The sequence below is a fragment of the Corvus moneduloides genome, chromosome 4 (genome assembly GCF_009650955.1).
Source record: "Corvus moneduloides isolate bCorMon1 chromosome 4, bCorMon1.pri, whole genome shotgun sequence".
Classification (NCBI taxonomy): Eukaryota; Metazoa; Chordata; class Aves; order Passeriformes; family Corvidae; genus Corvus; species Corvus moneduloides.
Window position 1 is genome coordinate 68,239,419 of NC_045479.1, and position 27,712 is coordinate 68,267,130.

The following is a 27,712-nucleotide window of genomic DNA, read 5'->3' on the forward strand; positions in this document are numbered from 1 at the left end:
TTGAACTTTAAGAAAATTCCAAGTTTAATGGGTATAAAACTGGGTCTGCCAAAACCAGTGCAATTAATTCAGACCTGCTGAGATGAAATACTGCTACTTACGGAGATGGAAAATGTCTTTGTGAGACAAACCCTGAATCTTGTCCATGGATCAGAGAATCTACTTTTTAAATGTAATGATCTGATTACAACTCTTAGTTGAACTTCTGTTTGTTTTACTGTTGTAATATTTCATTTATAACCTAATCATTTTTAATCTACATACTACAACCTACTAAAATATCTAGGATTAAATCTAATTCACTGCCTGTTAATTTTAGCACAGCAAAAACCTTTAGCATTAGGGTCTTTCCTATTTTGTTGTTCACAAATAGTTTACCCACCAGTTCCTTTTGCCATGATCATTATCTATTAAGAAGTGCTTTTTCTTTGAGAAATCACATTCAAAGTGATCATAAAGTTCAAATGGTTACTGATTGTCTTTGATTAAAGAATAGCTAACTACTAAAGGAAAGCAAGAATAAATCATAATTTTGCCTTCAAATTGTTTCACTGGTAAACAAATTGATCCCTATCTTAAGAATAAAATAGTCAAAACAAAAATAATACTGACTCTTCCACACCAGAGCAATGGTAAGGTTTGAAATGTATTCTGCAGCTGTATTGTAGGGTGGTTGGTGCACCTGCCAAAGTGTAATGCAAGTGTCCTATGGTAGGACCAGGGAAGAGGGAAACCACCCACAGAGCAGGAGAGAAAATACTCACTTGATCTTGGTTTTTTCAGTACAAATACAGAAGGTGAAAGCAGGGCCTCATGATCCTTCTGGCATTTTGGTTTTTAAGTAGGAGGTGTCAGAAAAGGTACCACAGGAATAACTGGCTTTTGGTGAGGGTACCAGCAATAAGTGTGGCCAGCAGAACCAGGGCAGTGACTGGAGAGGCCTCACCTGTACTCTGCACTGGTGAGGCCTCTCCTCAAATCCTGGGGTCAGTTTTGGGCTCCTCACTACAAGAGACATTGAGGTGCTGGAGCATGTCCAGAGAAGGGCAATGGAGCTGGGGTGTTTATCCTGGAGAAAAGGAGGCTCAGGGGGAACCTTATCGCTCTCTGCAGCTCCCTGACAGGAGGGTGTAGCCAGGCGGGGGTCAGTCTCTTCTCCCAACTAATAAGTGATATGACAAGAGGAAATGACCTCAAGTTGCACCAGGGAAGGTTTATTTTGGATATTAGGAAAAATTTTTTCCCCAAAAGGGTTGTCAAGCACTGGGACAGGCTGTCCAGGGAAGCAGTGGCAGTCACCATACCTGAAGGTATTTAAAAGATATGTAGATGTGGCACTTGGGGACATGGTTTAGTGGTGGACTTGGCAGTGATGGGTTAATGGCTGGACTCAATGATCTTGAAGGCTTTTTCCAGCCTAAACATTCATATGGTTCTGTAATTTCTCTGGCCTGGGTGTCTGTATCATTGAGGTCATCTTAGATGCCTGTCACAAGACCTAAGTAACAGAATAGGGCAGTTATCCTTCATAACCATGTCAGCTGCATTCTGGCTTTTAATTTACGTGAAGTAGAATTTTTCCCAAGTTGTGAACTTGGCCTGCATTTATTTACTTTTGAAAATCTTGCCTGTCACCAGAAGTTTAGAAGTAACATATTAAAAACCCACCTACATCCGGATTCTGACAAATGTCAGTAGCTGACTGTTTTGTTGGATCCAGCATTTTGAAAGTTCTTGAGGTAAAAAACAATTTTTCATCTAGAACAAGCTGAGAAACTACACGCTTCTTAGATTATTTTTGTTGTTGTTGTTATTTGCATATTTTAAGATTCTTCATCCCGGCTTCCCAAAGCATTTTAGTCTTAAGTATCACACAGTACACATCCACATCCTATGACAATACAAGCTTTGGAAATACTCTACTTGCAGCAACACTCTTGATACTGATTTTTAGAAATTCATGGGAAAAGAATTACACAGCCAAATTGTTCCGAGACTGGCAGCCCTTTCTTCTGTCTAGACTCAAGATGTTCACAGGTGATATGATGGGAGATGGCATTTGCTCTTGCTTTGTAAACATCTTTGAAAATGCACCATCATTGGTGGATATATTTCATGTAGGGGAAAAAAAAGGGCAGGTTCTTAGAAGCAAGGCTTTAATGTTGGCTTATTTCCTTACATCATGACCACTGATTCTTTTACCTCCTTGCTGACTTTTAACAATATTTTTAAAATTTTAGTTTATTCACAACATGTCTTCATTCTAGATATATAATTGTTCCATGAAGAAGTCTTACCATATGCATTATGTGATACTCACAGAAGAAATTTCTGCAAATACTGTTCATGTAATTTCTGATATGTACAGACAGGGGCAGCAAAAAGGCTCTTGGTAAGGGGACTTCCTCAAAGGCCTTTGTCTGCTTTGGCCCTCAGTGTACTTGAGAGAAGACTCTTGTGAAATTCAGCATGATTTTCTTTTCTCTTCTTCCCCTCCATTTCACTTTCTGGCAGTCACTTAAATCCCTGTGATTCACTGTTGAGGATTTTTGTGCTGAAATAAGCTGTGTCTAGCATCATCCTCTTCTAAACATGCATTTTGGGAATGAGGGACAAATGGATACGCAGCAAGTGCTGGCTCCAGGGGCAACCTCGGACTCATGGTCTACTTATACTCATATGGGCCATATCTTCACTGGAAGCCCTCTTGGGAAGCCACATGGAATGGGCCAGTGTCCCTGCATTTGTGCTCCTTGGAAGTGCCTGGCTGCCCCACAGCACACTCGTTCACAGCATTTGGCAGTGAAACAAGTCCATTAAATGGTTAGCTAAATGTCCAAAAAGCATCACTTAGGAGCACTGCTCTGGGATGATCCTCTGCTTTGTTGTTGTTACCCAACACTGAAAGGTATCTCTTGTCTTTTTGTTAGCTGTATGCCTAGAAATTATGTCAGTAATTGTTAACTTTTACAGACGCTAGACAAGGAGTGTGATTGTTTGATTTGCCTTTTAAGGTGCTTATTCACTGACGGGGTTTGATTTCAATGAATTAGGCTGCTGTGGTCCTGAATAGCTGGGAAAATATTCATGGTTTGATGAAGTGATTGTAAAGTCTCGCCAGATGCATGATTGAAGTAAAATAATGTCTTTGAATGCTCATTTAATTAAAACATTTGTATTGTATTCTTTTGGTAGCCAGAAGTGCAACTTGCAGAAGGATTTGACGTCTTCATGCCGAAATCTCAGCTGGACTCTATACTATCAAACTACACTCGCTCAGGAAGTCTGCTCTTTAGGAAGCTGGTCTGTGCATTTTTTGATGACAAGACTTTGGCTAACTCATTACCAAATGGCAAAAGGAAAAGAGGACTCAATGACAACCGGAAAGGACTAGACCAAAATATTGTGGGTGCAATAAAAGGTATATTTTCTGCTTTCTTTCGTATGTGTAATTAGAACATATGCTCTGCTAAGAAGAGTGCAAGGGGATTAGAATTTCTGACGTGTGTTAGGTCTATTAAAATATGCAGTCTTATTTTTATTCCCTTTCATTCACTTGTTAAAAATAGCTTCTATGGGGACAGCTTGTGTTAATTTTAAGCCAGTGATCCTGGTTTCTGAAGTCAGGCTCTAAGGTTAGAAACTCAATGTTCGTATAAGATAATTTTTTTTTCCCCCCAGATATCAGAGATGCAAAGAAATCTTGAAAACATAATGACAGTGTAACTGATACCCTTCAATCAAAGTTCTGAGTCTTGTACTGTATCTGACTGCGTCTGCCCTGTAAATTATTCAGTAGTTGGTGGCTGGATTGGGGAGAGATTGAGGAAGATATTACTGACATGAGATGAGTTTGATGCCCATAAGTACAGTGATCCTTCTCTTGGGGGAGCAAATTTTGTGGTGTGAGCACCTTTTGCTGGGTGATTTTTCCTAGCAATCAGTGCTTTCTAGCTTCCAGAAGAAAACACGTACCTTCCAACTCTGTGACAACAACATATAAAGAGCTGGTATTAGGCCAGAGATTCTGGACTGGATTCTATTTTGAAATCTGATATTGTAGGGACAATACCCACATTACCAAAAGACAGGCCAAAAATAAGCTCTAAGAGTGGAGCTTATTTTAGAGGCTGTGACTCGTTCTCAGGTGCAGATTGCTAGCTTAGGAGACACATGGCAATGAGAAGAACTTCTCTAAGTCCATTGGCAGCAAAAGGAGGCAGGAGAATCTTCTGCAACCACCTCTGTTCCAACTTTTGGACCCCTCTCCCCATAAAAGAAAGGCATTGACAAACTGGCTTGAGTCCGGTGGAGGGGCCACCAAGACTTACGACTTCAGCACTTCCCTGCTTCAGTACCAGATGAGGGGAGGCTGAGAGAACTGGAGAGAAGATGATTCAGGAGAAACCTTACTGCTGTTCACGACTACCTAATGGGATGATCTGGAGAAATACAGTCAGAATCTTCCCAGAGGCACAAGAGGCATTGAACATGCGGAAAATTGCAATTTGATATAAGGAGAAGCATTTTCAATATAAGGGTGGTTGAGCAATACAATAGGGGCTTAGAGGAGCTGCATGATCTCCATCCCTGGAAATATTCAAAATGTGACTGGTCACAATCCAGAGCATTAAGATCTACTTTGAGCAGCAGGCTGGGCTTGGAGGCCTTCAGAGGACCCTCTCAAGTGTGCAGTTCTGCAACAAAGTGTATGTTGTGCCTACATCATAGTCCTAATATATCTTACAGAGCAGCTGACAGACTTTCTTACAGTTATGCTTGTATTTAGGTTTAAATCACAAGCACTGTTTTGTACCTTCTTTTCTTGAGCTCAGTAATCTGCAAAAATTTGAGTCTGAATTCTCTCTATCTGTATCTCATTGTTCCATAAAAAGCTTTAATAAATAAGTTAAATGAAAGAAAGAGGAGTTCAAAATGACTTCAAAAAACCCACTCTAATTTGAACAGCACCTGATAAAAGAAATGTTTCACAGTAGATGCAACAGCACTACTAAAATAGCAGCTGGTACCCACTGCAGAGAGCAATGTATCTCGGTAGCTAAGATTGTATTAGTGGAGCAAATTCTGAGGCTTGGCTTAACCTCTTCTCTTGAGTTTAGGAGAAGAAAGGGGGAACTTGTAGTTTCAACAGAAAAATTTCATCTGGGATGGTACTACTAGGTACCACTGCCATAACTGATCTTCATTGGCATTTCCAGTATTGCCCAGATGCTAGTGCCTGATCCCTGATAAGGAAGCTTGTCCCTAAAAGCTGTGATGGAATAAGATGGCAAGGTCTGACGTCCTGTGGATCTTTATTCAGTCTGGCTCCAATAGCACCCTTCTTCCCTCCGAGGAGCTGGGCTATCAGACACTGTGGTTTCATTTATTCCAAGAAATAACTGAGCCAGTATGAAATCTCTGCAAGAACAACATCATGTTGTTTGCACTATTATCACTAGGACATTCCTCTACCACGTGCCCAGATATCCTTTAGTGGCACTTTTAGTCCTTTTCCATGACAGAGATACAAAAGGCTACATTCATGACAAAAACGGGCAGAGAATTTAAAGGAAAAACTGTTTGCTTGAAAGTCACTCTTCCTGTCTGAAAACATTTTCACTGCTGTCCTTACAAGTAATTTAATGCTTCTGCAACAGAATGATTAGCCAGGGAGCAATTCTCTCTTTTGACTTGGGGTATTCAGTGGCACTTGTTGAATCAGTTGCAGTGTTTCTCCTGGGCAATCAGCTTCTCTTGTGAGTCTTTCACTCAGAACTGGTAAAAAAAAAAAAAAAAAAAAAAGATGAAAAAATAAAACTAGTCAGAAACAGTTATTTTTCCTTTGTGTTCTTGACTAGAAATTCAGCCAGTGAAATCCTTCCCTGCAGAAGTCAATGAGCTGTGTTCAGATATAAGTGTGATGTGTCCCTCAGGGATCCATAGTGGGACCAATATGATTTAATATTTTCATCACTGACACAGGCACTGGTTTCTAGGGCACCCTCAGCAAGTTTGCAGATGACACCAGGCTGAGTGGTGTGGTTGGTTGACAGGAGGGAAGGGATGCCATCCAGAACCTTGGCAGGCTGAAGGAGTGGGTCCATGTGAACCTCCTGATGTTTAACTAGACCAACTGCAAGGTCCTGCATCTGGGTCAGGGCAATCCCCAGTATCAGTATAGAGTGGTGGATGCAGGGATTGAGAGCAGCCCTGCAGAGAAGGACTTGACAGTACTGATAGGCAAAAAATTAGATAGGAGCCAGCAATGCCACAGCTCAGAAAGTCAACTGTGTCCCAGGTGGCATCACAAGAACTATGGGCGTGATTCTGCCCCTCTACTCTGCTCTGATGAGACCCCACATACAGCACTGCATCCAACTCTGGGGTCCTCAGCGCAGAAAGGACATGGATCTGTTAGAGCAGTTCCAGAGGAGGCCACCAGGATGGTCAGAGGGCTGGAGCACCTCTGCTATGAAGACAGGCTGAGAGATTTGAGGTGGTTCAGCCTCAAGAAAAGAAGGCTCTAAGGAGACCTTACTTTGGCCTTTTAATATATAAAGGGGGCTTGTAAGAAAGATGAGGATGGATATTTTACCAAAGCCTGTAGTGACAGGACAAGGAGGCAGTGGTTTTAAACTGAAAGAGGGTACATTTAGATTGGCCATTATGAAGACTTTTTTTTTTGGATGATGATGGTAATCAGACATTGGAACAGTTTGCTCAGAGAAGCTGTGGGTTCTCCATGCCTGGAAGTGTTTAAGATAAACTTGGACAGGGCTTTCAGCAGTCTGATGAAGTGCAAGATGTCCCTATTCATGGCAGTGGGGTTGGACTAGATGATCTTAAAGTCCCCTTTAAATTCAAACCAGTCTATGTTTCTGTGATAGAGGGTTTGTTAATACCATACACCTTGGGTGGACTAGAAAGGGCAGGTCCCAATTCTCCTGCCTCCTTGCTGTTTCATTCCCATTCCTTTTTGTCCACGTTGTTATTTCTCTAATCACACATTAAGCAGTTGTAGGAGTAAGTAAGTAGGAGTCACAAGTCATTATCAGGTTCCTGTTGTGTCAGGTACCATATGGATTCCAAAGGGAAAGACTATTTCTACCTTTAGAAAGACAATGTTTGTTGCAAATCAGACACTCTGAATGTGTGGGGATGTATTGACTTCTCTGGGCAGCCCTAAGCTGGTCTGATGTCCTTGCAGATCAGACTGCACTGGAAAGTGTTGCTGATGCCTGCCTTGCCATGGTTTTGTGAAGCTGTTAACATGGAAGGAGTTCAGAGGGGGGGATTACTTTTGGTTCCCTTATACTTAGCAGGTAGTGCTGCTTCAAAAGTCCGTGTATAAAAATACTGAAATTGTCTTTTTTTTGTTGCATGTTTCCCCGTCCCATTTGTGTGATATTTATTCTCAAGGATTACAAATCCCCTGAGCTAAGACTAGCTTTCTCTCTTTGTTTGCCAGTCATAATAGGACACTGGGCTCTGAGATCTCTGACCAAGTTTACAATAGCAAGAATATTTTTTCTATTTCAGCTCTTGTTTATTTTTTGCACACCTCTCAGTTGCATGATGAAAATCAATTGCATCAGTTTCACTCAATTTATAATTCTGTATTTTTGGTATAACACTGTTAGGTTTGCTGTAAATATGGATTTAAAGATAATGTTGAACCTCTCTGTACCTTTTTTATAAAATACAAAATTGGACCTGTAGGATATTTCTTTTTTTCTCGGTAACGGTGCTTTTTATTTTTTCTTGTAGTAGCTTTATAAAAATTCTATTCCATCTGGTTTGGCAATATAAGAACTGTGGAGATTTCCACAGTGGTAGGATTTTACTCTTTCATCACTTTGCCTGCAGCCTTGGGAATCTGGCCAAGAGGCCACCAAATGACCAGATCTTCAGCTCTCTACCTGTGCCATATGGAAGGCAGCATTTCCAAGTGCCTGCCACATCTGAGATTCAGTTCAAAGTACACGATTATTTTTCTGCGATCATTTTGTGTGAAATTCATTAAGACATCATGTATAGAATGTTTCTTTGGGACAGGCTTTTATATGTAGTAACAATGACATTACTGTGATATTTATGCAGCCAAATGACTTCTGAATGATGAACTCATGAAACACTTTATTCTCACAATCCTACGTTTGGCCATTAAAATTCTTTTTAATCAGTCAGTAATTTCATATATTTTGATTATAATTCTCTCCAGTCTCCTTTTCTTCATTCTGGTGGCAAGTTTCAAAAAGGTGGTATCTTTTTATTTCAGTCTTTACAGAAAAATACTGCACTGCTAACCATGTGGATAAACTTCCTGGTCCTAGGGACTGGGTCCAGATTCTTCAGGATCAAATCAAACTTGCAAGAAGACGATTAAAAAGAGGCTCAGGTATGTATAAAAATATGAGGAACAACATGTGAGTGTAAGATTAAAAGCTTAGAGCCTTTGTATCCACAGAAGTTTTTCCTGTTGACTGCAGAGTTGTACTTGTTCATGCTGTGAAAATTAGAACTCAACACTTTAGCAGGTTTCTGTGGGTTTGGAATGGTAGCAGGTTTAGGAGCTGTCTCTACAGACAAGTTAAGTTGGAGTCTTTCTCAAATGTTGTCTCCTTTCCTTTAGCATCCAAACTCTTCTTCCCAGAAGTCCTTAAATTAGCTGATCCATCCAGGGCTGCAGGTAGTTTTTTAATTCTGTGTTATTTGGCCTGACAAGCCACTCACTGTACTGTTAAGACGTAACCCAACTGACCTTTCCCTCTATACTATGTGTGTCTGGAAGAATAGATGAGTCTTCTCACATTCCTTGTGAAAGAATCAGGAAAAAAAAAAATCAAAACAGAAACCAAAGAAAACCCAACCACCCATCCTGGTTGTACCAGCAAGGATCTGCAAACCGTGGGAGGCAGCTTGCCAGCAGTGACAGGTAATCTAGGCAGGGTTTTGCAGTAAAGCTGCAAAGCTTGCGCTGGGATAACCTAGATGCTTGGGACCAGCCTGCAGCTCAGTGCTGAGCTTTCACCCCAACAGCATGCGGCTCGTGAGCTCTCAGCTCCAGCCATGAACATGCAGCCTGGAAATCCCCAGTAGGATTCTTGGAAAAGCAATGTTACTGTTTAAGAGACATGTAATTACCTTGTAAACCATAACTAGTCTCCTTCCCATCTTCATCCCTCCAGTACTACTAGGGGCTTTCTCCATACGAGGCTTCACTTTCTTGTTCTCATCCTGCAGTTTTCTTAAGGCTCTCTCGTGGTTGTATTTCTTGCCTGTCTTTCCCTGCACACATCTGACACTGTTGTCTGAGCCACATCATGTGTGCCACCTCCTTAAACAACTCTTTTGCTGTTAACTGTATTTAGCTGCCTGCCTTTTCACCTCTTCCCTTCTGCCCATCACCACAATTAAGTGCCTGTTAACATTCATGGGATGGGAAACCTGATGGCTCCACAGGGGATGCTCACCCCGTGGTCCCTGGTGGTGAGCGAGACCTCAGGAAATGTCCTCTCCATCTCCCTGTCTCGCAGAGCCAGCCTTTTCTGTCCAAAGCTGCATCTCTGAAACACACGCTTATGCTGGCATCTGAAATCATTCTCCACGACGTTATTAATGCCAGGAGGGAAAAACATCAGATGAGGAAAATGAGAAACACCCAGAGACAGAAATAACACTGGGGGAGGAAAAAAGTGCAGATTATTCAGTAGCATAAGCTTCCCAGGGTAGAGAAACAAACCAGCACTGGCCTTAAAAAGGGTTTCTTGTGTGTGTTGGGGGAGGGAGGACAGAGGGATACAAGATAATCTTGTTAAAGGCAGTGTCAGATTACTGGTGTTGTACAACAGGATTGCTTTCTGCCCCTTCCAAGGCTGCCTGTCAGCCTCCCCAGGACAGGAGGGTGGAAGTGGGATGTCAGGCTACAGTAAAGTGGAGGGTGCAGTGCAGGATGTGGGGAGCAGAGGGTCCTTGGGTTGACTGCAGAAGATCCCTCAGGAGAGAGGATTGACCTAATTTTGTTTTGATTTTTATTTTCTTTCATCATTTTTTATTTGCTTTTCTTCATGCCCCTGCAGGATATTAATTAAAATGACAATGACATTCAGCTTTTGCTTTTCAAATGGGGCCACCTCTATCTCTGGTCCTTGCTCAGGATGGGAGAATCTAAGCAGAGGATATTGTATTTAAGCTAGCAAGACTATGAAGGAAAATAAGTGAAGCTGAGTAGTGTGCCAGAATCAGATAGGCTCCCCTGTCTGTGCTGCCTAGGGAAGGTAACTTGTTCACATGTATGTGGATGCAGTGAGCAGCAGTGTACCTAGCAACCCCTCAAGTTTATTTGTTGAAAAAAATCCTGCACAATACCTAGATTTGTAAAAAAGCTCTCTTTTGTGCTGTTTACTGGCCAGTCCCTGAAGTGCCCCAGTTTCTCTCTGATGTGGCCACAGGCGGACATGCTGTTTTCAGTGTGTCAGGAGTGGCTGAACACACCACTGTGGCCACTTGCACCTTTCCATCCACTGCCATCTTCTCTGGTGGCTGTAACTAGCCCAACCTGACCTCGCACTGAATCAAAGAGGTTTCCCAGGCCTTTGTGAGAGCAAAACAGTAGATGGGAGTGGAGAGGCAGGAGCAGAGAGCTGGTTGCAGTATAGCCTTCAGGATGTTGAAATAAGGTTTGTTAGTAATTTTATGCTACAACTGTGAGCTTCTGATGTAAGGAATCTAGAGCTGACCAAGCAACAGATCCATCTATTCCCATATTTTGTGTCCAGCAATGGGTGTTAGCAGATGCTTGGGGAGGTCTGTAGGACCAAGGGAAGGATGTTGTGGTGTGTGGCAGCATAGTCTCTCAGCCCTCAGCAGCTTTATCCCAATATAGAACTGGTGATGTTGGAATTATGCACAATTTATCTATTCATTGTGAAACCATACCAAAATCATGTGTAATTTACAGAGACCAAAACAGGAGGGGAGGGCAGACATGGAGGGAGAAGCTCTTCCAGAACTTCATGTTGTAAAACTTGGCTTTTAAGTATCTTAAAACTATGGGACTTGCAGCCACTGAGATGTGGGATTCATCACTCTTCTGGCTGAGCTCTTGAGCTCTTCCAGTCTGCCTGTGGCCAGTGGAGCAGAAGCAGAAGTGTCCTATATCCATGTTCCTAGGTCATTCTCTTTCAGTTTTGTCTCCACTTGCTCACTGGAACATGCCAGCTGAGCTTGTGGGGATAGAGTAAGGTGCCCAAAGAACAAATCTGAGCCAGCATTAGTCTAACTTCACCCAAAACTTTCTGAGCCAATGTGTCTCCCTGCTGCTTGATCACATTATTTATCTACATCAGTTCCTGGTTTGTCATAATGCACAGGCTGTATATGGAGAAAGCTTAAGATGATCCATTTATTTCAGAGGTCACAAGACAACTTTTTAGTCAGCACTGTGTTGGGCTAAATTTTAACAGCAGAAGTATTTAAGAGGAGGGGTGGGCTTCTCATCCTGCTTGCCTTCCCCCAAGCCATTCAGTACATCCTCTGATGAGTTTTTCATTTCAAACCAGACAGTAAGACACTGCATTCATGAGCAGCCCTCTCCACTTTATCCTGTGAAACATTATTTCAGTCTGAAAACATAAATCCTGCTCTATCTTTCAATTACATTAATAATTTCAGAGAATTCTATCAAACAATTGGGGTGGATCTGCTTTTTGTAGCCCCTTCTATAGAGTGTAGTCCCATGAGTATTTCCAAATTAAATAAAATTATCATCACTGGATCATAGATGCTGCCCAGCTTCAACCTTATTTATCATGTTTGACTCATCTCCTAGAATTAGGGACTGAAAAAGCTCCTTATTTCAAAAGCTAATCAAAAAAACCACTTTAAAATTCTGCTTTCTAGAAAATAGCTCCCCCGTGTAGATTTTGAAAAGTTGTTATCCTAAGCCAAATAAAAATTCGTTTATGTTCTGAATCAATGAGAATATTTTTCATGGCTGGGAATATTCTATTTATTTATTTATTTATTTAGCTTCAGCTTTTTCTTAGTTCTTTTAGATTATTGCTTGAGATCTGAGACTTGGATAAGGTTTTTTTTATTTGTTAGATCTGAGAATAAAGCTGCCACTGCCATTAAATTTTTATTGGCCTTGTTCAGTCTTTTCAAAATTTCACAAGTTAGCTGTCACAAAGGGGAGAAGAGACTACGAGGTTAATGTTACAAACAGATGTTATAATTAAAATTAAAGAGTATGATAATATTCTTCAGCCTTGACTACTGGTCCCATGTCATGCCAAGAGCAGAGCATAGTGGAGCACAGCTTCATAATGCCAGGTCTGTCTTCTCCCAGAAGAGAAGCTAAACCATTTTAGTGGATGGGATGGGATGCAAAGTTGCCCGGAAAGGGAAGAAGTCAAAGGAAATGGATGTGCATAGGTTTCCTCTCTTAAGGCAGCGTGAATTACAATGCAAATTGCCTCATAATTTACGGTGCCGGACTTGCCCCAGCGTGGTCTCTTCACCCTGCAAAAGAGACCATGAGCAGGTGTCTGGTGGCCTTGCCAGTGGCAGCACAGAGGGACACAGTCAGCCATTATCACAGCGATCTTAAAGCGGGTAAAATCAGAGGGAGCTGACTGGCTGTTCCTGTCACCTCTGTGCAGACACTGCATTCGAGCCTTTTGATTACTAAACTCTCCATCCATTAATAAGCAGCAGGTCAGGGTTCACACATCTCCCACAGTAAGTTCTTCCCCCCTTTTTATGTTTTGAAGAGCCCATGAGCCATTATTCCATAGCGGCTGTCCGTGGGAAAGCTGATGCTGTGGGGTAATATGTAATAACAGTAATATGTAAATTACCACAGGGTAGGATTCCTGGGGCTGTCCTGTGCAGGGCCAGGAGCTGGACTTGGATGATCCTTGTGGATCCCTTCCAGCTCAGGATATTCTGTGATTCTGTTCTAACACTGCCACAGTACGCAGGCTAGGAGCTGTTCATGCCAAGTGATTACTTTGTGCACAACCTGGAACCTTTGGACTGCCTGATTCCTTAAAGGAAAATACAGCAATTTTGGAAAACATGCTGAAAATGTTCAGGCAGGACTCATTTAAATAACTTGCATGCCATGATGTTTCATCTTTGAATTGTTGCTTAAAATTACATTACTTTGTTGCATTGTAAAATAGTGGGGAAGAAGGAAAAAAATTGCTTATTTTTTTCCTGGAAGTATCCCTTTTCTCCCAAGTCCTTGCTCAAACTGCTGCTTCCATCGTTTTGTGTGAGGTTTTTTTCTTCTTTCTGGTTTTCTTCATCCTCCTGATTCCCTGGTTTGTGCTTTTGACTACATGCTACAAGAGACTGGGTTGATTTTTGCTTAGCAATACACACAGGGCCAGGAAGGATGTGGAATGAAGTCCAGCATGTGGTACAGTGGGTTTGCAGCCAGTATTTTAGATATATTAAAATAGTAACTGCTGTATTCAACTTCCCAGCCCTGAGCACGTGTGTACTTCTGTCCAAGGAGCAAAGCAGCAAGTGTGCACTTAACAGACAGACCTGTACCTGAGAAGCTACACAATTTGGGGGGAATCTAAGGAAATGACTACCAGGATTGTTTTGCAAGAGTTGCTGCACTCTATCTAAGCAAAGGACAGAGAAGAGGCTCTGAGTTCCCACAGTAGGCTCTCTTCCTGCTTGCCTTGTCTTGCAAGCTGGCTCAAGACAAAGTGAGGTTTGGCTGGCAGTCTGTGGGGTGCGGTTGTCGAAGGCAAACCTTCCTTCCTTCTTGGAATGACATGTGAGAGGCTGGTGGTTTATATCCATGTTAGGAGGTCGAGGTGTTTGTCATTCCCCTGTATTGTACTTCACCTGGAGCTGCAGTTACACATCCAGTTTCATAAAACAAATCCTGGCAGCTGCTGAGAAGAGTGAGTAGCTCTCTGGGCATCTGCTGTGCTCCCACTCCCTTTCTGGCACTGCCACAGGCATTCCTGTGGCCATGTTGTCAGTTTTTAACTGGATCTGATCTTGGTGACTGTATAAACATTTGTGCTGGCATGAGAAATGAGCCTGGAACAATTGATGGAGAGCTGAACCTCATCTATCAGTCCTTCTGCCAGATTAAAATTGCCAGGTAACTTCTGGTTCTGCAGAGATGGAGACTCAAGTCCTTATCTTCTGAAAGTTCCTTGCTTACATTTGTTTCTGTGTTACTGCCTTCCTCTGGGTTCACTGTTAGCCAGGTGTAAGAAGAGCAGTTAGGTAGAAAGATGACCACATCTCTGGAGCTACTTTAGGAGTTGCTGCGGAGATTTCTATAAAAGCTGTCACTACAGTGGGCAGCCTGTTGGCACCACCCCTGATATTCATAGAGGGAAGGCTCTCTAGTCCATTGCCAACACTCAGATCTGGCTTCCCCCATTTTCATAGCTTGGGTCCTTCTACCCAAGGGGCCAGATGCAGCTTTATCTCTTGTATACAGAGTTGCTGTGCCACAGAATCACCTGGTGCAGGTAGTTCTTCACAGCATTACTAGAAGTTGGCCTCAGACTGACACTCCCAATTTTTTAAGCCATGTGTATCCCATTGGCTGAGTCTCAGCTTATCATTGCACCATGCTGTCTCCTCCCTTGCACATCCAGTCCTTCCATCACTGAGAGTCTGGTCCAGATTCAAACCAGCCTAGCTGACCTCTCCCACTTAGTGAGCCACTTGTCCCTTCCAAAATTCAGGGTTTTCACAGTGAGCTGTACCAAGCACTGGATTTGTTTCTGCTCAGGGTGCCACCTTCTCACAGAAAGCAGAAAAAGGCACCGAGTCACTTGCAGTTTGTGCTGCAAACTTGTCAGAGCTCTGCATTTAAACCAGGAAAGAAGCCTGGTACCAGGGTTTTTTGTTTGTTTATGTTTTCTTTGGTTGAGTTAATTTTGCAGAACCTAGCTAAAAACTAACCTGACATCCAGGCATGTGGGAGGCACAGCAGTCTCTTGGTCCAGGGATGGATAGACGAGGGTTGATGGATTACATGAGAAAACTAATGTAGATTAGGAGCTGGATTGGACATTATCATCATGAGGGCAACAACTCAACATCCTCATGATGAAGGTGATCAGGACAGTTAGCTTAGTTCCAAGTGGGAAGTGAACTGAGTTGCTTAGTGCATCTGCAGCCTTGGTTTTGATGCCTGTGGATATTGTGGAGTGCATGGATGTGAGTAGATATATATCCACCACACTGACCTTGTACAATGTAGTTCGTAGGACAAGGGGTGACCATTTTAAACTAAAAGACCATTGATTTAGATTAGATATAAGGAAGAATTTTTTACAGCAAGGGTGGTGAAACACTGGCACAGGCTGCTCAGAGAGATGGTGGATGCCCCATGCCTGGAATTATTCAAGGTCAGGGCTCTGAGCAACCTGATCTAGTTGAAGCTCTCTCCCTGCTGATTTCAGGAGGGTTGGACTGGGTGACCTTTAAGGTCCCTTCCAACCCAAACTATTCTATGATTCAGTGATAATGGGCTTGTCCTGTATGACCACACCTCATTTGCTGAAGTGCCTTCAAATATCTCATTGCACTTCAAAGGCCTTAAATATCATGCTGCAGTGACAAAAGACAAAGGTAATAGGATATTGAGTAGGGCTTGTGTAGGTTAGACACTGATTTCCTGTTACACACCTTTGATTTACTCAGGGTTCACATGCACATTCTAGGTACTACAGCCTAACAAGTCCCTGCACATCTGCTGAATGAGACAAGCTATGCCTGTGCATTCCCTTGGCCTCTGGCAAATACAAAATGAACAAATTAGGCTTTTAGCCTCCCTTCACCGTGGGCCAAATTAAATCAAATGCTCTTGCATAAACTGTGGGTTGAAAGCACGTGTGCATATACATGGTAATTGCCAGCGTGGTCACATGCTTTTTTAATTACACTGGGCACCAACCTGCATCTTTGAAGACACTTTGCCCTAGTAAATCTGTCCCCTGCAAAATGAGCTTGCCTGTGGTCACGGGAAGTTTGGGTGCACAAATGGGAGTGTTCCTTTCCCTGCAGGCATCAGATGACTGTCGGAGGGTGGAGTTCCAGCCTGCAAGGCTATTCCTCCAAGACTTTTCTTGTGACTTTATCAGATGATCACAAACTCCTTTTATCATACAGATATCCTGAAACCCTAAAAAGAGCAAGTGTTACTCCATCCCGTTGCTGGCACAATTGCTTCTTAATACCCAACTCCCACTTCTGAGTTTGCATTTTTATTGTATGACCTTTTCCTCCAAGCAGTGAGTTTTTAACTGAGCACTTGTAAATTGCAGCTGAGGAAAGTAGATAGAAAATGCAAAATCACTTTACAGTCTGTAGCTTTTTAATTGCATTCCCGTATTCAGTAAAAGTAATGAGATTTCTTGTTTATATTTGTAATCAGCAGAGGCAACTGACTGTGATGAGAAGCCGGACATTTCTCTACTACAAACAGGTAAAATGCATTAAAATTTTTATCAGTCTCCCATATGTGTTTTTGTTTATTTATGGCACAGAAGCACTTTTCAATAATCCTGACTTGCCATGTACAGCTGGGTAATTGCACACAGGACTCTGCTATCTAAAGTTTTGAATGGTCTGTGTTAAAAAACAAATGCATCACAATCTTACAAATTTTCCCTCAATTTCATATTCATAAAATGTCAAGGTCCATGGGAGCAGCTAAGCTAATAACGCCCATAAGTTACACTTATGCCAGATAGGGACTTGTGCTTATCCCTGATATTTCTGGGAGTATTTTTTATCTCTTAACAGAGTTATTGGTAGGGACAAACACAATAATTTGTAGTGTCACATCTATTGAGTTGTCTGAGGTATTAGCAATAATATCTTGGGCTCAGAGAAGGATTGTAGACATATTTACATGCTAGTTAAGTGCTAGTTTACTTATTCTTGAAGTGCAGCCACCCTGCCTTAAAAGCCTGACAGTTGCTATACAGCAGCTAGTCTGTGCAGCTGTGTAGACTGGGAAATAACATTTTTCCACACTGTTGAATTTGACGTTGAAATCACCAGTCTCACCAGACTGAGACTGAAATTTGAAGCACCCTCCCATTAAGAGTTGGTCCATCAGCAGGTGCCGTGATGGTAGGAGCTGAGCTGCCATCCTCTGAAAATCCAGTGGGGCCAGAGTCTGGGGAGATGGTCATTTCCCTGTATTTCAGAGTCTATAATGTCACTGAGATGCTGCTTCTTATCCCCAAAGCCAAATCAAAAGGAGGGAACATCTTGGGCAGACAAGTAATGTCATTGATTATAGTGCAGTTTTGTATTATTTCATTTAACAGCAAAGGGTGGCTGGAGATCAGCAGTGCCATTGCTGTGAAGAGCAGGACAGGGCTGGTACTGGGCTTCTGAGCACATCACACGGTACCTGACAGCTGTGGGGAGGATGGGAGACTACTGGTGACCATCACAGCATCTGTCTCCTGTGCCAGGACTCCCTAATCTCTCTTGCATAAGGGCTGGAGAAGGAGCTTTCACACCCCGCTGCTGTGTGCTGGAGCAGCAGCTGCCAGCCGTGGAGCGCTGTCGGAGCACGTGCAGTTACTAAGGAGTAGGACCAGCAGAGCAGGAGGGAGGACAAGCAGCTATAGTCTGGTTCTGGCATGGACCCAAGGGGGGCTGGGAGCACGCGCTGCCTGGGAGCCGCTGTCCTGCTTTCCTGGCCAGCCGCTGAATAATATTTCAGGGTACGGCTGTGATGAAAGATGCAGGAAGCTCTGCATTGAAAGGTCCCTTCCAAGTGACATCCTGTTGGTTTCCTTTATCAGGGAGGAAAGCAATTCCACTGCAAGAGGACCCTAATAAAGGTTGTTAATGTGATGTCGTGTTATCTTTTCATTGCTCTGGTAATCACATTAAGGAGCAGAATTAACAGTTCGCTGTAAGTTTCTTGGAGCACAGTTTCTGTAGTCTCTACTCAGGTTGTACATCAGGGATGGAAATGAGTGTGTTGAGATGGTTGTGGTAGAGAAGGCAACTCCCTTTCCACTCCACTGCAGATCACCATTGTGGTCTGCTTGCTTGTACACCTTTGAGCACCCATGCATGCAGCTTTTGAGCTGAAATGCTTGTGTGTGATGTGTACTGCTCCACACTGTCTGTGGAAGGATGCCTAAATAAACCACGCTGCAGTTTGCATTGGGGGGAGGTGATGCTCACAGGCTGTGAGCCAAGAGTTTGACTCACACCCATTATTATATGTGTGCCAGTGCCTCCTTATAGGACATATCTGTGTAATATCATACTGTTGTTGGAAGCAGATTATTTAAAGTGATACACAGACAGTATAATGACAGTAATTATGAGATAGAGACAAAATATAGATGCTTTCTATCAAGGAATGTAGCAAAAGAGGTGGAATGTGACATTTACAGGGGTCTTTCCCTGTTTTAGTACAGCTGGTTTTACAAAGGGGTGTTACTGACAGATTCTTTAAAGAGAGTCTGCATGTAATTTATTCAGCTGTCTTCTCTGTGTAGCTTGAAAAATCTTTGGGGAAAAGTCTCTCTGACTGTGTGTTTGTACAGTGCCTCATGCAATGGGCCTTGGTTGCAGATGACAGCTAATATCAGGTAAATCATGGCCTCAGGTATTAGGAAAAATTTCTTCCCCAAAAGTGTTGTCAAGCACTGGGACAGGCTGCCCAGGGAAGTGGTGGAGTCACCATCCTGGGAGGTATTTGAAAGATGTGTAGGTGTGGTACTTGGGGATATGGTTATTGGTGCAGGATCTTAAGTATCTTTTCCAACCTGAATGATCCTGTAATTCTGTGATCAGTGGTTAACCTGGTGCTTTGGTATAATAAAACCAGAGTGAATTGGGTTGCTTGAGGGAATCTTGCAGGCAACTGGATGGGGAGAAAAGACAGGGTCCAGGAGCTATGCATGAACAGTTGCTCTCTTGATCTTCAATAACTGAACAAACTCTAAAGCAAAAGCACCCAGAGAGAATTACTTGAATCGGTGGTAAGCATTGGTGCCAAAAACCGAGGGAAAACTCAGATGCCTTTAATCTGCCTTTCCAGCTCTGTCAGTCCTGCCTGAGACACCGATGACATTATGAACAAGATCTGGGTATATGTGGACTAGCGATGCTGAAATGCCTCAGTCTGGATCACAGCCTCTGGCTGACACTTCCTTTGGGACACCTCAGTCAGAGGTGTGGTTGCTCTCAGCTCTCTCCATCATTGGTGGGAAGAGAGTTGCTTCCAGAGGGAAGGCCAGGTCAGCTGCAGTCATGTTTGGAGGTGTCTCTCCTTTGGTGCCAGCAGGACCAGGCTCTGAGTGCAGTCAATTGCTGCCAGTACCCACAGCCAGGTCTGAACCAGCTCCCACTGTGCCCACAACTAACGAAGTCCTGGGCTTTGAGGAGAGCAGGGGATGTTTTGTTTTCAGAAACCTCTTTTGGAACTCAAAAGCCTGGTTAAAAAATGAAGCTAGTACATCCTCATAAATCTATGGATGACATTTTTCCCAATTATATTTTAGCACTCCTGAGCAGAAATTATGCTCCTGTGTTAAAATCACCCTCTACACTAAGAGGGCCTTGGCTTTAAAGGCTCTTGATTGAAGGGTGTTTAAAGTAAATTGGAAGAACTGTGGCACTTAAACTTGCTGGGAACTTTGGTGCATTGACAGATAAATCTCAAGAAAATACTAGAAGAACTTTCTCTAACAAATGTTATCAAAGCTCAGGTCTTGGAGAGCTCCAGTTTTTGCACCTACCTAAAGCTGCAGGCTGTGTCCAGACCTGAGCTGAGACAGATCAGACAGCTCGGGGGTAATTATCATGGGCTCAGTGGAAAGGCTAATTAGTTTCTTGGTGATACAAGATACCTGGAGGGTGTGAGATAGATCTTTATCGGGATGAGGATGTGGCAGCTTTTAGAGTCTTTCTATGTACATTGGTATTGTGAAAAGGCTCATCTTATTTCAGTGTACAATTTACACAAGGTGTCAGGATTTTGTGGTTTAAAAGAAAAACAAAAGGAAGGCATAACCCATAAGTTCTGCATGTGGGAACAAATGTAAGCCAGCTGCAACACCCTTTTTTGAATCCTCATATTGAAAATTGGATTGGAAAGATGTAGGCAGATACGGGACCATGAGGTAGCACTCCTTACTCCTGCTTTGGACCACAGCCATGCTGAGAGTTTGTGTAGTTTCTCCACGCTGGGGTTAATTTCAAGATGAGAAAGAATTTTGATATCCCTAACGGAAGCTGAAACACTAACATCCCAATCCTCAGGTCTAGGGGTGATACAGCTTTGTGAAAAGATGAGAGCAATCTCTTGGTAAAGAAATAGATGATAAGAAAACAGCAACAATCCAATTCTATATAGGTTGTCTCCTTTTCTCTTGAAATACAATATCAACAAAACGAAACTTGAAAAAAAAAAAAAAAACACCTTTCCCGAAACCTTAAATATAAATCCTTTATTGTAATATAAATCTTTATCCTTTCAATGCATGATTGTATGTCTTCCCTTTTCATTGAGGTGTATTTGCCTCTCAGGCTGATTGATGTATGTCTTCTGTTTGCCCTGTGTTCTTAGCGCTCTTGTCATAATTCTTCTGTCCATCTTTTCATTGTTCTGTTTAGAAAAAGCACATTCTTAAAGTGCTTTAAAAAAGAATGGATATAATCATACCGTGCACCTTTTATGGGGGGGGTAAGGGGGGAGTGTATATATATTTTTTCTCCTATATACATTTAGACTGCTGTGGAGTGGTGGGGGTTTTTACCAAATAAGATCCTAAAGTATGTACGCAAGGTTTAAAATTCATGGGGTGCTTTTTTCACTTCTTCAGAACCGTAACTTCAAAGGGGTGAGCGTCGCAGTGCAGTTTGTGCTGAAGACTAATGCAGCGCTTTACACTGAAGTGGGCTGCACTCTATGTTGTGTGAAAAACTTGGCTGGCAAATTTTGTATTCAAAAAAATCTATTTAATTTGCTTTTCTTTAGCCAATTGAGCTCTGCCTCTAAATGGAATTCAGCAGCGCTGCCTGTGTGCACACCAGCAGTTCAGCCCCATCACTAATTAAAGTTAAAATTCAAATACATAATTTCCATAATTCTAAAATACTAAATTTTTTGTTGCAAATTACTGATATCATAAATTCTTAAATTTTTTTAACTGATTCCTTCAAACTCTTTCTCCTTTCAGGTAACCTTTTCGACACCACAACAGACCATCTGATAGATGCAAACCCAGATTTTTCAGTTTGAATTTCACATCCTGCATCAGTGTTATTAGCGGATAGAAACATCCTCTCCTTTGAGTAATGTTCCTGCAAGCTCAGCACGAGAACTTCAGTGCACCACAAGACATGGGCATCCGTACGGTTTTTCTTACAAGTCTATGTTGTTTCCACACATTTTCCATGTAACCTCAAGTAATGAAACCACCAGATCGCTTCACTGCTCTTCATCTTAATTAAGGATGATTTCCCTCCGCATCCAATGCGTTACCGAATTAGCGGGTATCCACTCTGAGGTCATTCTCTTGCCTATGTTTCTCCTCCTTGACTGTATTTTTCCACATGATTGTATGCTTGCCAGCAGTGTTTCATCTTAAACCATGCAGAAGTGGTGACTTCCTGTCTCCAGGGACCAGGGTGGCCTCTCTCTCCACCATGAGCTGTGGGGGCTTGATGAACATCCGATTTGGTGAAGCTCTTTGCTTCTGCAAACCCACTTTTCCTTTCCTGGCTGCTGTGGTACCAATGACCAGTCGCACACAGCTCTGATTAAAAAGTCCTTACTGGATTTAGGAGGAAACAAAGCAGGATTTCTCTCAGCAATTTCCTAGTTATAGCGAGGAGAAGCTAGTCCTCAAACAATTTACCTTATGTGGCCCTAGTGGAATGGCTCTTGAGCGTATTTGTAGTGCAGATTGCTGGAGGTGGTCATTTTCCTCTCACTGTAGCCCCCAGCTTGTTCTGCCACCTCAATCTCAAAATGTATTAATTTTCTAATATCCAAGAAGAGGGTCTGCTCACTGTGATTTTTCAACCACTGTCCTTGGCAACAATACTCACCTATTTAAAAAAAAAAAAGTCACCTTTCAACTGGCACTGTATTGATATCTCAGCAGTTAAGACTAGTGAATCAATCGAGAAATTGCACTACCCTCTTAGACACTGAAAGGGTCAGTCCTTTCAGGTCAGGGCTAAGGTAAAACTGTGTGCAGCCCTCCCTGAAAACCTTCACTTCTGCACCTTTCATCAGCACTAAATTCACTTTAAAAATGTTGCGAAGAAATCGTGAAGGTCTTACCTGCAACACCTATCGATCACCAGGCAGTTTGAGCACGTTTCCTGCAATTCAAGGGAGAGCTTGCTAGAGCCTTTGCCATTGTGTTTCCTTTCCTTGTGTGTACCTTATCTTAGGTACTTTTTTTTTGGAAACTATTTGGCCTTTGAGTGTCTCAACAGAAGTGCTATTACAGAGTGGGATGGTTTTCAAAATACTCAACACCTCTTTTTTTAACAATCCTAAAGCCTGTTTCTCAGGTGTCACGGAGTACCCATAAATAACACTGAAGCCAACATGAACGGTTTTTTCTCTTGGCGCCTGAGAAACCAGGCTCCCAGCCCTTCCCTACCCACCTTCCATGGACTTTTAGGAATGACCATGATCTCTCTGAAACTGTGGAATAGATTGAATGTGCACTGCAAACCTTAAATTTTAAGTCTTTCCTTCCTTCATGGCTTGGAGTTGCCTGCATTGGGCAGGGGGCACCGGTCCGTTGTGTTGTAACCCTTCAGCAATGAAATCTGCATTTTGTAAATTTGGAAGATTGCGTTTGTGTTTACTTACTGTGACTACTGTTCAGACTTTCTTCAGAAATCTTTTTATAGGGTTTATTAGAGAGAAGAAAAAAAAAATCATTCCATATTTAGGTAAAAATGTCTCAATCTTCTGTATATATGTTTTATTAATATGTAAATATTTAGATATTTTTAAATTACTATGTTCTTAATAAAGCGACAAGGGACTAGTTGTGAAATGGTGTATAACATTGTGTCGTGTTACCGATCTCTGGGAAATCCTCTTTGTCAGTTCAGAAAAGAAAACCTACAATAAATAACTTTAATTGCATGTGCGTTCCTGTGTTCTGTGCTGGATTCCCATATTTTAGAGGAATTACCTTGCAACCAGTGGGCTACACATAGGAAAGCCCTGAAGTTACCACCACAATACTATTTTTCCAGCTGGCTCAGCCAGAAACCACACTGCCTTGCCAATCACAACAACATCTATATCCAATCGCGTAATAACTCTTGAGTATTAAGTACTGATATGCTTGAAGTCTAATTTTAATTGAATTAGGTGCCTTTATAATCTGCACTTAAAAGGTTAAGCTCTGCTTCTATGGAAACAACACACAGGAAGGACAAACCAATACTCATAGTTTGGAGTAGCTGCAAAGAAATATGCTTGGTAATTCATTATCACACCCTCATCAAATGTGCAGCCTTAGAAGATACTTCCTGCAAAAACATGTTCCTGGTAATCTTCCATCAATTCCAAGGAGCCAGTGAAGTGAAGTGAAGCAGCGGCTCACCACACCTTCTTGGCTTTATACAAGGAGCACTATGGAGACACTGCTGGTAAAAAGTCCCAGCAAGAGCTTCCTTCACATTTCAGTGGCTGCCCGGACCAGCTGAAGCCTGGTGCACATCCTGCATCCGTGTGGCGTGACAGGGGCCAGTGCAGGCCCTCCCCTCTGGGTAGTGCTGAGAGAGCATCTTGGTCACAGATTGCAAAATGGTTTAGGTTAGAAGGGATGTTTAAAATGGGCAGGGACATCTTGCACAAGATGAGGTTGGCCAAAGCCCTGTCCAAACTGGTCTTGAACACTTCCAGGGATGGAGCATCCACAGCTTCTCTGGGCAACCTGTTACAGAGCCTCACCAACCTCATTGTAAATATTTTTTTCTTAATATCTAATGTAAATCTACCCTCTTTTAGTTTAAAACTGTTGCCCCTTGTCCTGTCCCTACAGCCTCTAGTAAAAAGTCCTCTTTGTCTTTCTTACAAGCCCCCTTTAAGTACTGAAAAGCTGCTCTAAGGTCTCTTTTTCTCTGGGCTGAGCCCTGCCAGCTCCCTCAGCTGCTCCTCAGACTTGTGCTCCAGACCCTTCCCCAGCTCAGTTGTCCTTCTCTGGACACCCTCCAGCACCTCAATGTCTTTGCTGTAGTGGAGAGCTCAGAAGTGTCACCAGGACTCAAGGTGTGGCCTCACCAGTGCCAAGTTCAGGGGGACAATCACTGCCCTGGTCCTGCTGGTCACACTATTGCTGATGCAGGCCAGGATGTTAAAGCGTGGCTTTGTTTGGCTTGGGTTTTTTTAAACAGGAAGCAGGTTAATACACTGTTGCTTGTAACATTTAAGTGGAGCACCTTAAATTGTGTTTAAGGCGCAATTATGAGCAAGAAATGTTCCTGTGTGCTGCGATCTGCAAGGCACTAAATCTCATCTGTGCTGCAGAGCCACCAGCACGTGCTGGTGCCAGGCTGCAGGGTGACCTGTTGGAACAGCTTTGGGATGGAGCAGGTGACACAGCCAGCACCCAGACCTGAGCTCCAGCCACGCTCATGCTTCCTTGCTGGCCCATTCTGCCAGTGCATCCCTCTGTCCTGTGTACAGGACACTGGAGATTAATACTTTGGGTGAAAAAAATCCTTCTGAAGCTGAAGAGGGGAAAGGATATCCTCCTGGTAACATGAAAGGAAACTAGAGCCTGGGCTTTATAAAAAATGCATTAATTGCGAGACAAGAAGAAAGTCATCTCAAGTGCCTGTGACATGTTGGTTTAGAAACGGCTGGGTGAGTCTTTCAGGGGAAACACGTTCTGTCACATCAGAGTGGTTTGGGGATGAGTGGTCCTGATGCAGCCACCCCTCCTCTAGAGAAACCTTCTCCCCAAAAAGCCTACCCTCTGCTGAGGCCTCGCTGGGAAGCGCATCTCTGCTGGGGAAGGGAGGGGGCACAGTCCTAGGGAAAAACACCCATGGGGCCACATCCTCCTAGAGAAACTGATGCAGCCAGTGTTTTGCAAGACTTTTCAAAAATAACCCCCTTGTGCATGTTTTCCCCCAAATCTAAAGCAGCAAGATGCCTTGTAGGAGGTGCTGAGATATCTCTTCTCCCTCCACTGGCTCTCCCACTGCTTGAGCATCCCCACAGCTGGGCTGGGGTGAGCACCTTCACCCCTTCCCACCACACTGTCATCACAGAGAGGCACGAGAGGGGTTTGTACAAGTAGGTCAGGTATGATTTCTCATCCGCCGACTGCTAATAAAAGCCGCCGATGTGAAACGTATAACATTATGTGTATAAATAATTTAGCTCCAGTGTGTAAACATCAATTCTGGGTTTTAAAAAAGACTGAAATAATTTCATCCGCTTTTTCTCCACCCTCCATGCATATGTCGTTATGCCCAGCTGCTAACAGGGGCAGAAAATAGCTAATAGTGGGGGAATTTGGAAATGGGGGGAGCATACCCCTTGTGTTTCAGCACTGACTCCTTCCTCCACCCAGGTCCTCAGAGGTGTAGAGGAATCCAACATAACTTCATGTTAAAGTGTTCACAACACCACAGTTGCCCCTGAAGCTACCAACCAGCATGGGGTGAAGGGCTTCATCCAGCTCTGCACAGCAAGAGCCATCACAGGTGGGAGAACCATGGTGGCCCATGGGTCCTGCTGGAGCCCAGCCACAGGGGAGCTTGGGGTGGCAACCATCACCATTGCCAGGGATGTCTCCTGGTCGTGTCCATCACCAGCACACTCACGAGAAATGTCTTTTTCAGATGATGCCTGGACAGGTTGGGGTGGATGGAAAAAGCCAGCCCACATAGTTCTGCCATCCACTGACCCTCAGGTGGTCTGGAGGACCTTTCCTGCCCCAGGATGGTTCAGCAAATTATATGGGCTGCATGTGCACTCCAGCAAAGGAAATCAGTCCAGGAGACTTTAAAAAAACCTCACTGGCAGCAATGCTCCCACACCACAGGATCCCTGCTCCGTTTTTGCCCCACGCCCAGCACTGCCCTGGAGACATCAGGTGAAATGGGTGTGGGCTGGGGAGGGATGAGGGGGACATTTGTGTGTCAGGACAGTGTGAGCCCGTGCCAGCTCCACAACGAGTCACCGGGAAGTTAGCGGGGATGGATCTGGACTGGAACCAGCATGTGGCTATTGCCATTACCGCAGCTTAGAGAAAGCAAAGATTAATGTAATCATTTAATCCCAAGAGATTTCAGGATTCACCGACTGTATCTCATGTCTCCATTCATCACGGCACAGGGGATGTGTGTAAACTGCTCTGGTCTTAGCTGGGCCTCTGCTCCCTCCTGATTTCCCTTTCCCTGAGCTCCTGCACAGGCACTCAGAGCCCAGCTCTCCCTGCTGCTGCATCCCTGCCTCCTGACACAGCTGTGGTGGGCCCTGCCTCACTTTTTGGCTGGTAAGAATGCTGACATCATCCACCCTTTGTTTTCTTGACTTTTTCTGGTGATGGCTCAGACCTCAAAGCTGAACCTCCACCTCCTTGGCCTGATGCTGGCAGCACCAGTGGGATATCTGCTTCCTGCATCTCCATGTGCCCTGGACTGATGCTGTGAGGAGAGCCAAGACTGGGCTGGACACCCTGCAGGGAACGGGGTTTGCCTCAGGGTTAGAAGCCACCTTTGCCTGCATAAAATTTGCACAACCACCACAACAGAACAGCATCAGTGACACCCAATGACTCACTGTGGATTTGTCCTTCCTGTCCCTCTGGTCCCGGGTACCACATGTGATCTGACACCATGTAGCCCCATCCTGCTTGGAGGTCCTGCTGCCCTCACTCCTTCACCGGGGACTAAAACACAGACAGAGGCTCCTGAGCAGCCCATGGCCACCCTGAAAAACCAGGTGCTGCTGCCAGCCCCCAAGGAATGGCAGTGGATGTGCTGCATCTCACAGAGATGGAGTCAAGGGTGCTGCTGCAAGACCTCCATCTCCTGGATCCTCTGCTTGTCAGGGCATCGTGTTCCCAGTTTCATCACCTGGACAGCATAGAGTGCCAAACCCCAGTGCATTAACACAGATGTTACATTTAACATGCGTTACAAATGAGCTCCCACGTGGCTCCTTTGCTGCCTTTCACTGAGCATGATGCACCATCCCCCACCTCTCATTTAAAGTCCTTTTGGGGAGGCCTTGGAGCATTGGAGATTTCTGCCTTATGCAGGCCCCCAGCATCCACCCCAGTGGGACGGTGTCCCTGGGGATTGCCGTGACTCAGATGCCAGACCTTGCACTTGGCCTTGTTGAACCTCATGAGGACCCACTCCTCAAGCCTGTGCAAGTCCCTCTGGATGGCTTCCCTTCTCTCCAGCACATCAGCTGCACCACTCAGCCTGGTGTCATCTGCAAACCTGCTGAGGGTGCTCTAGAAACCACTATCTGTGTTGCTGATGACAATATTAAATGATTTTGGTACGAGTCCTTAAGGAACACCACCCTTTACTGGTTTCCATGTGGACATGAAATGTTTGACCGAACCCTTTGGAAATGGCCATCCAGCCAATTCCTTTTCCACCTATAAGAGCCCCTCCATCAAATTCATATCTCTCCATCTCGAGGCCAAAGTGATGGGGAATG

General features: G+C 43.7%; 1 protein-coding gene across 6 annotated transcripts in view; it reads left to right on the forward strand.

The window, feature by feature from the left end:
* The window catches only part of BEND7 (BEN domain containing 7), a 46,646-nt gene extending 23,488 nt beyond the window's left edge, over positions 1–23,158 (forward strand). For 2 of the 6 annotated variants that reach the window (XM_032106423.1, XM_032106429.1), the window contains 6 exons: positions 3,196–3,421; positions 8,282–8,401; positions 8,636–8,692; positions 8,800–8,938; positions 16,433–16,483; positions 21,222–23,158. In XM_032106423.1, coding sequence (XP_031962314.1) covers positions 3,196–3,421; positions 8,282–8,401; positions 8,636–8,692; positions 8,800–8,938; positions 16,433–16,445 — 555 coding nt within the window. In that variant the 3' untranslated portion in view covers positions 16,446–16,483; positions 21,222–23,158. Of the gene's footprint in view, positions 1–3,195; positions 3,422–8,281; positions 8,402–8,635; positions 8,693–8,799; positions 8,939–16,432; positions 16,484–17,336; positions 20,480–21,221 lie in introns of those variants that run through there. The other 4 variants (XM_032106425.1, XM_032106426.1, XM_032106427.1 and 1 more) reach the window with 4 other exon arrangements.
* Positions 23,159–27,712: the final 4,554 nt, after the last annotated feature.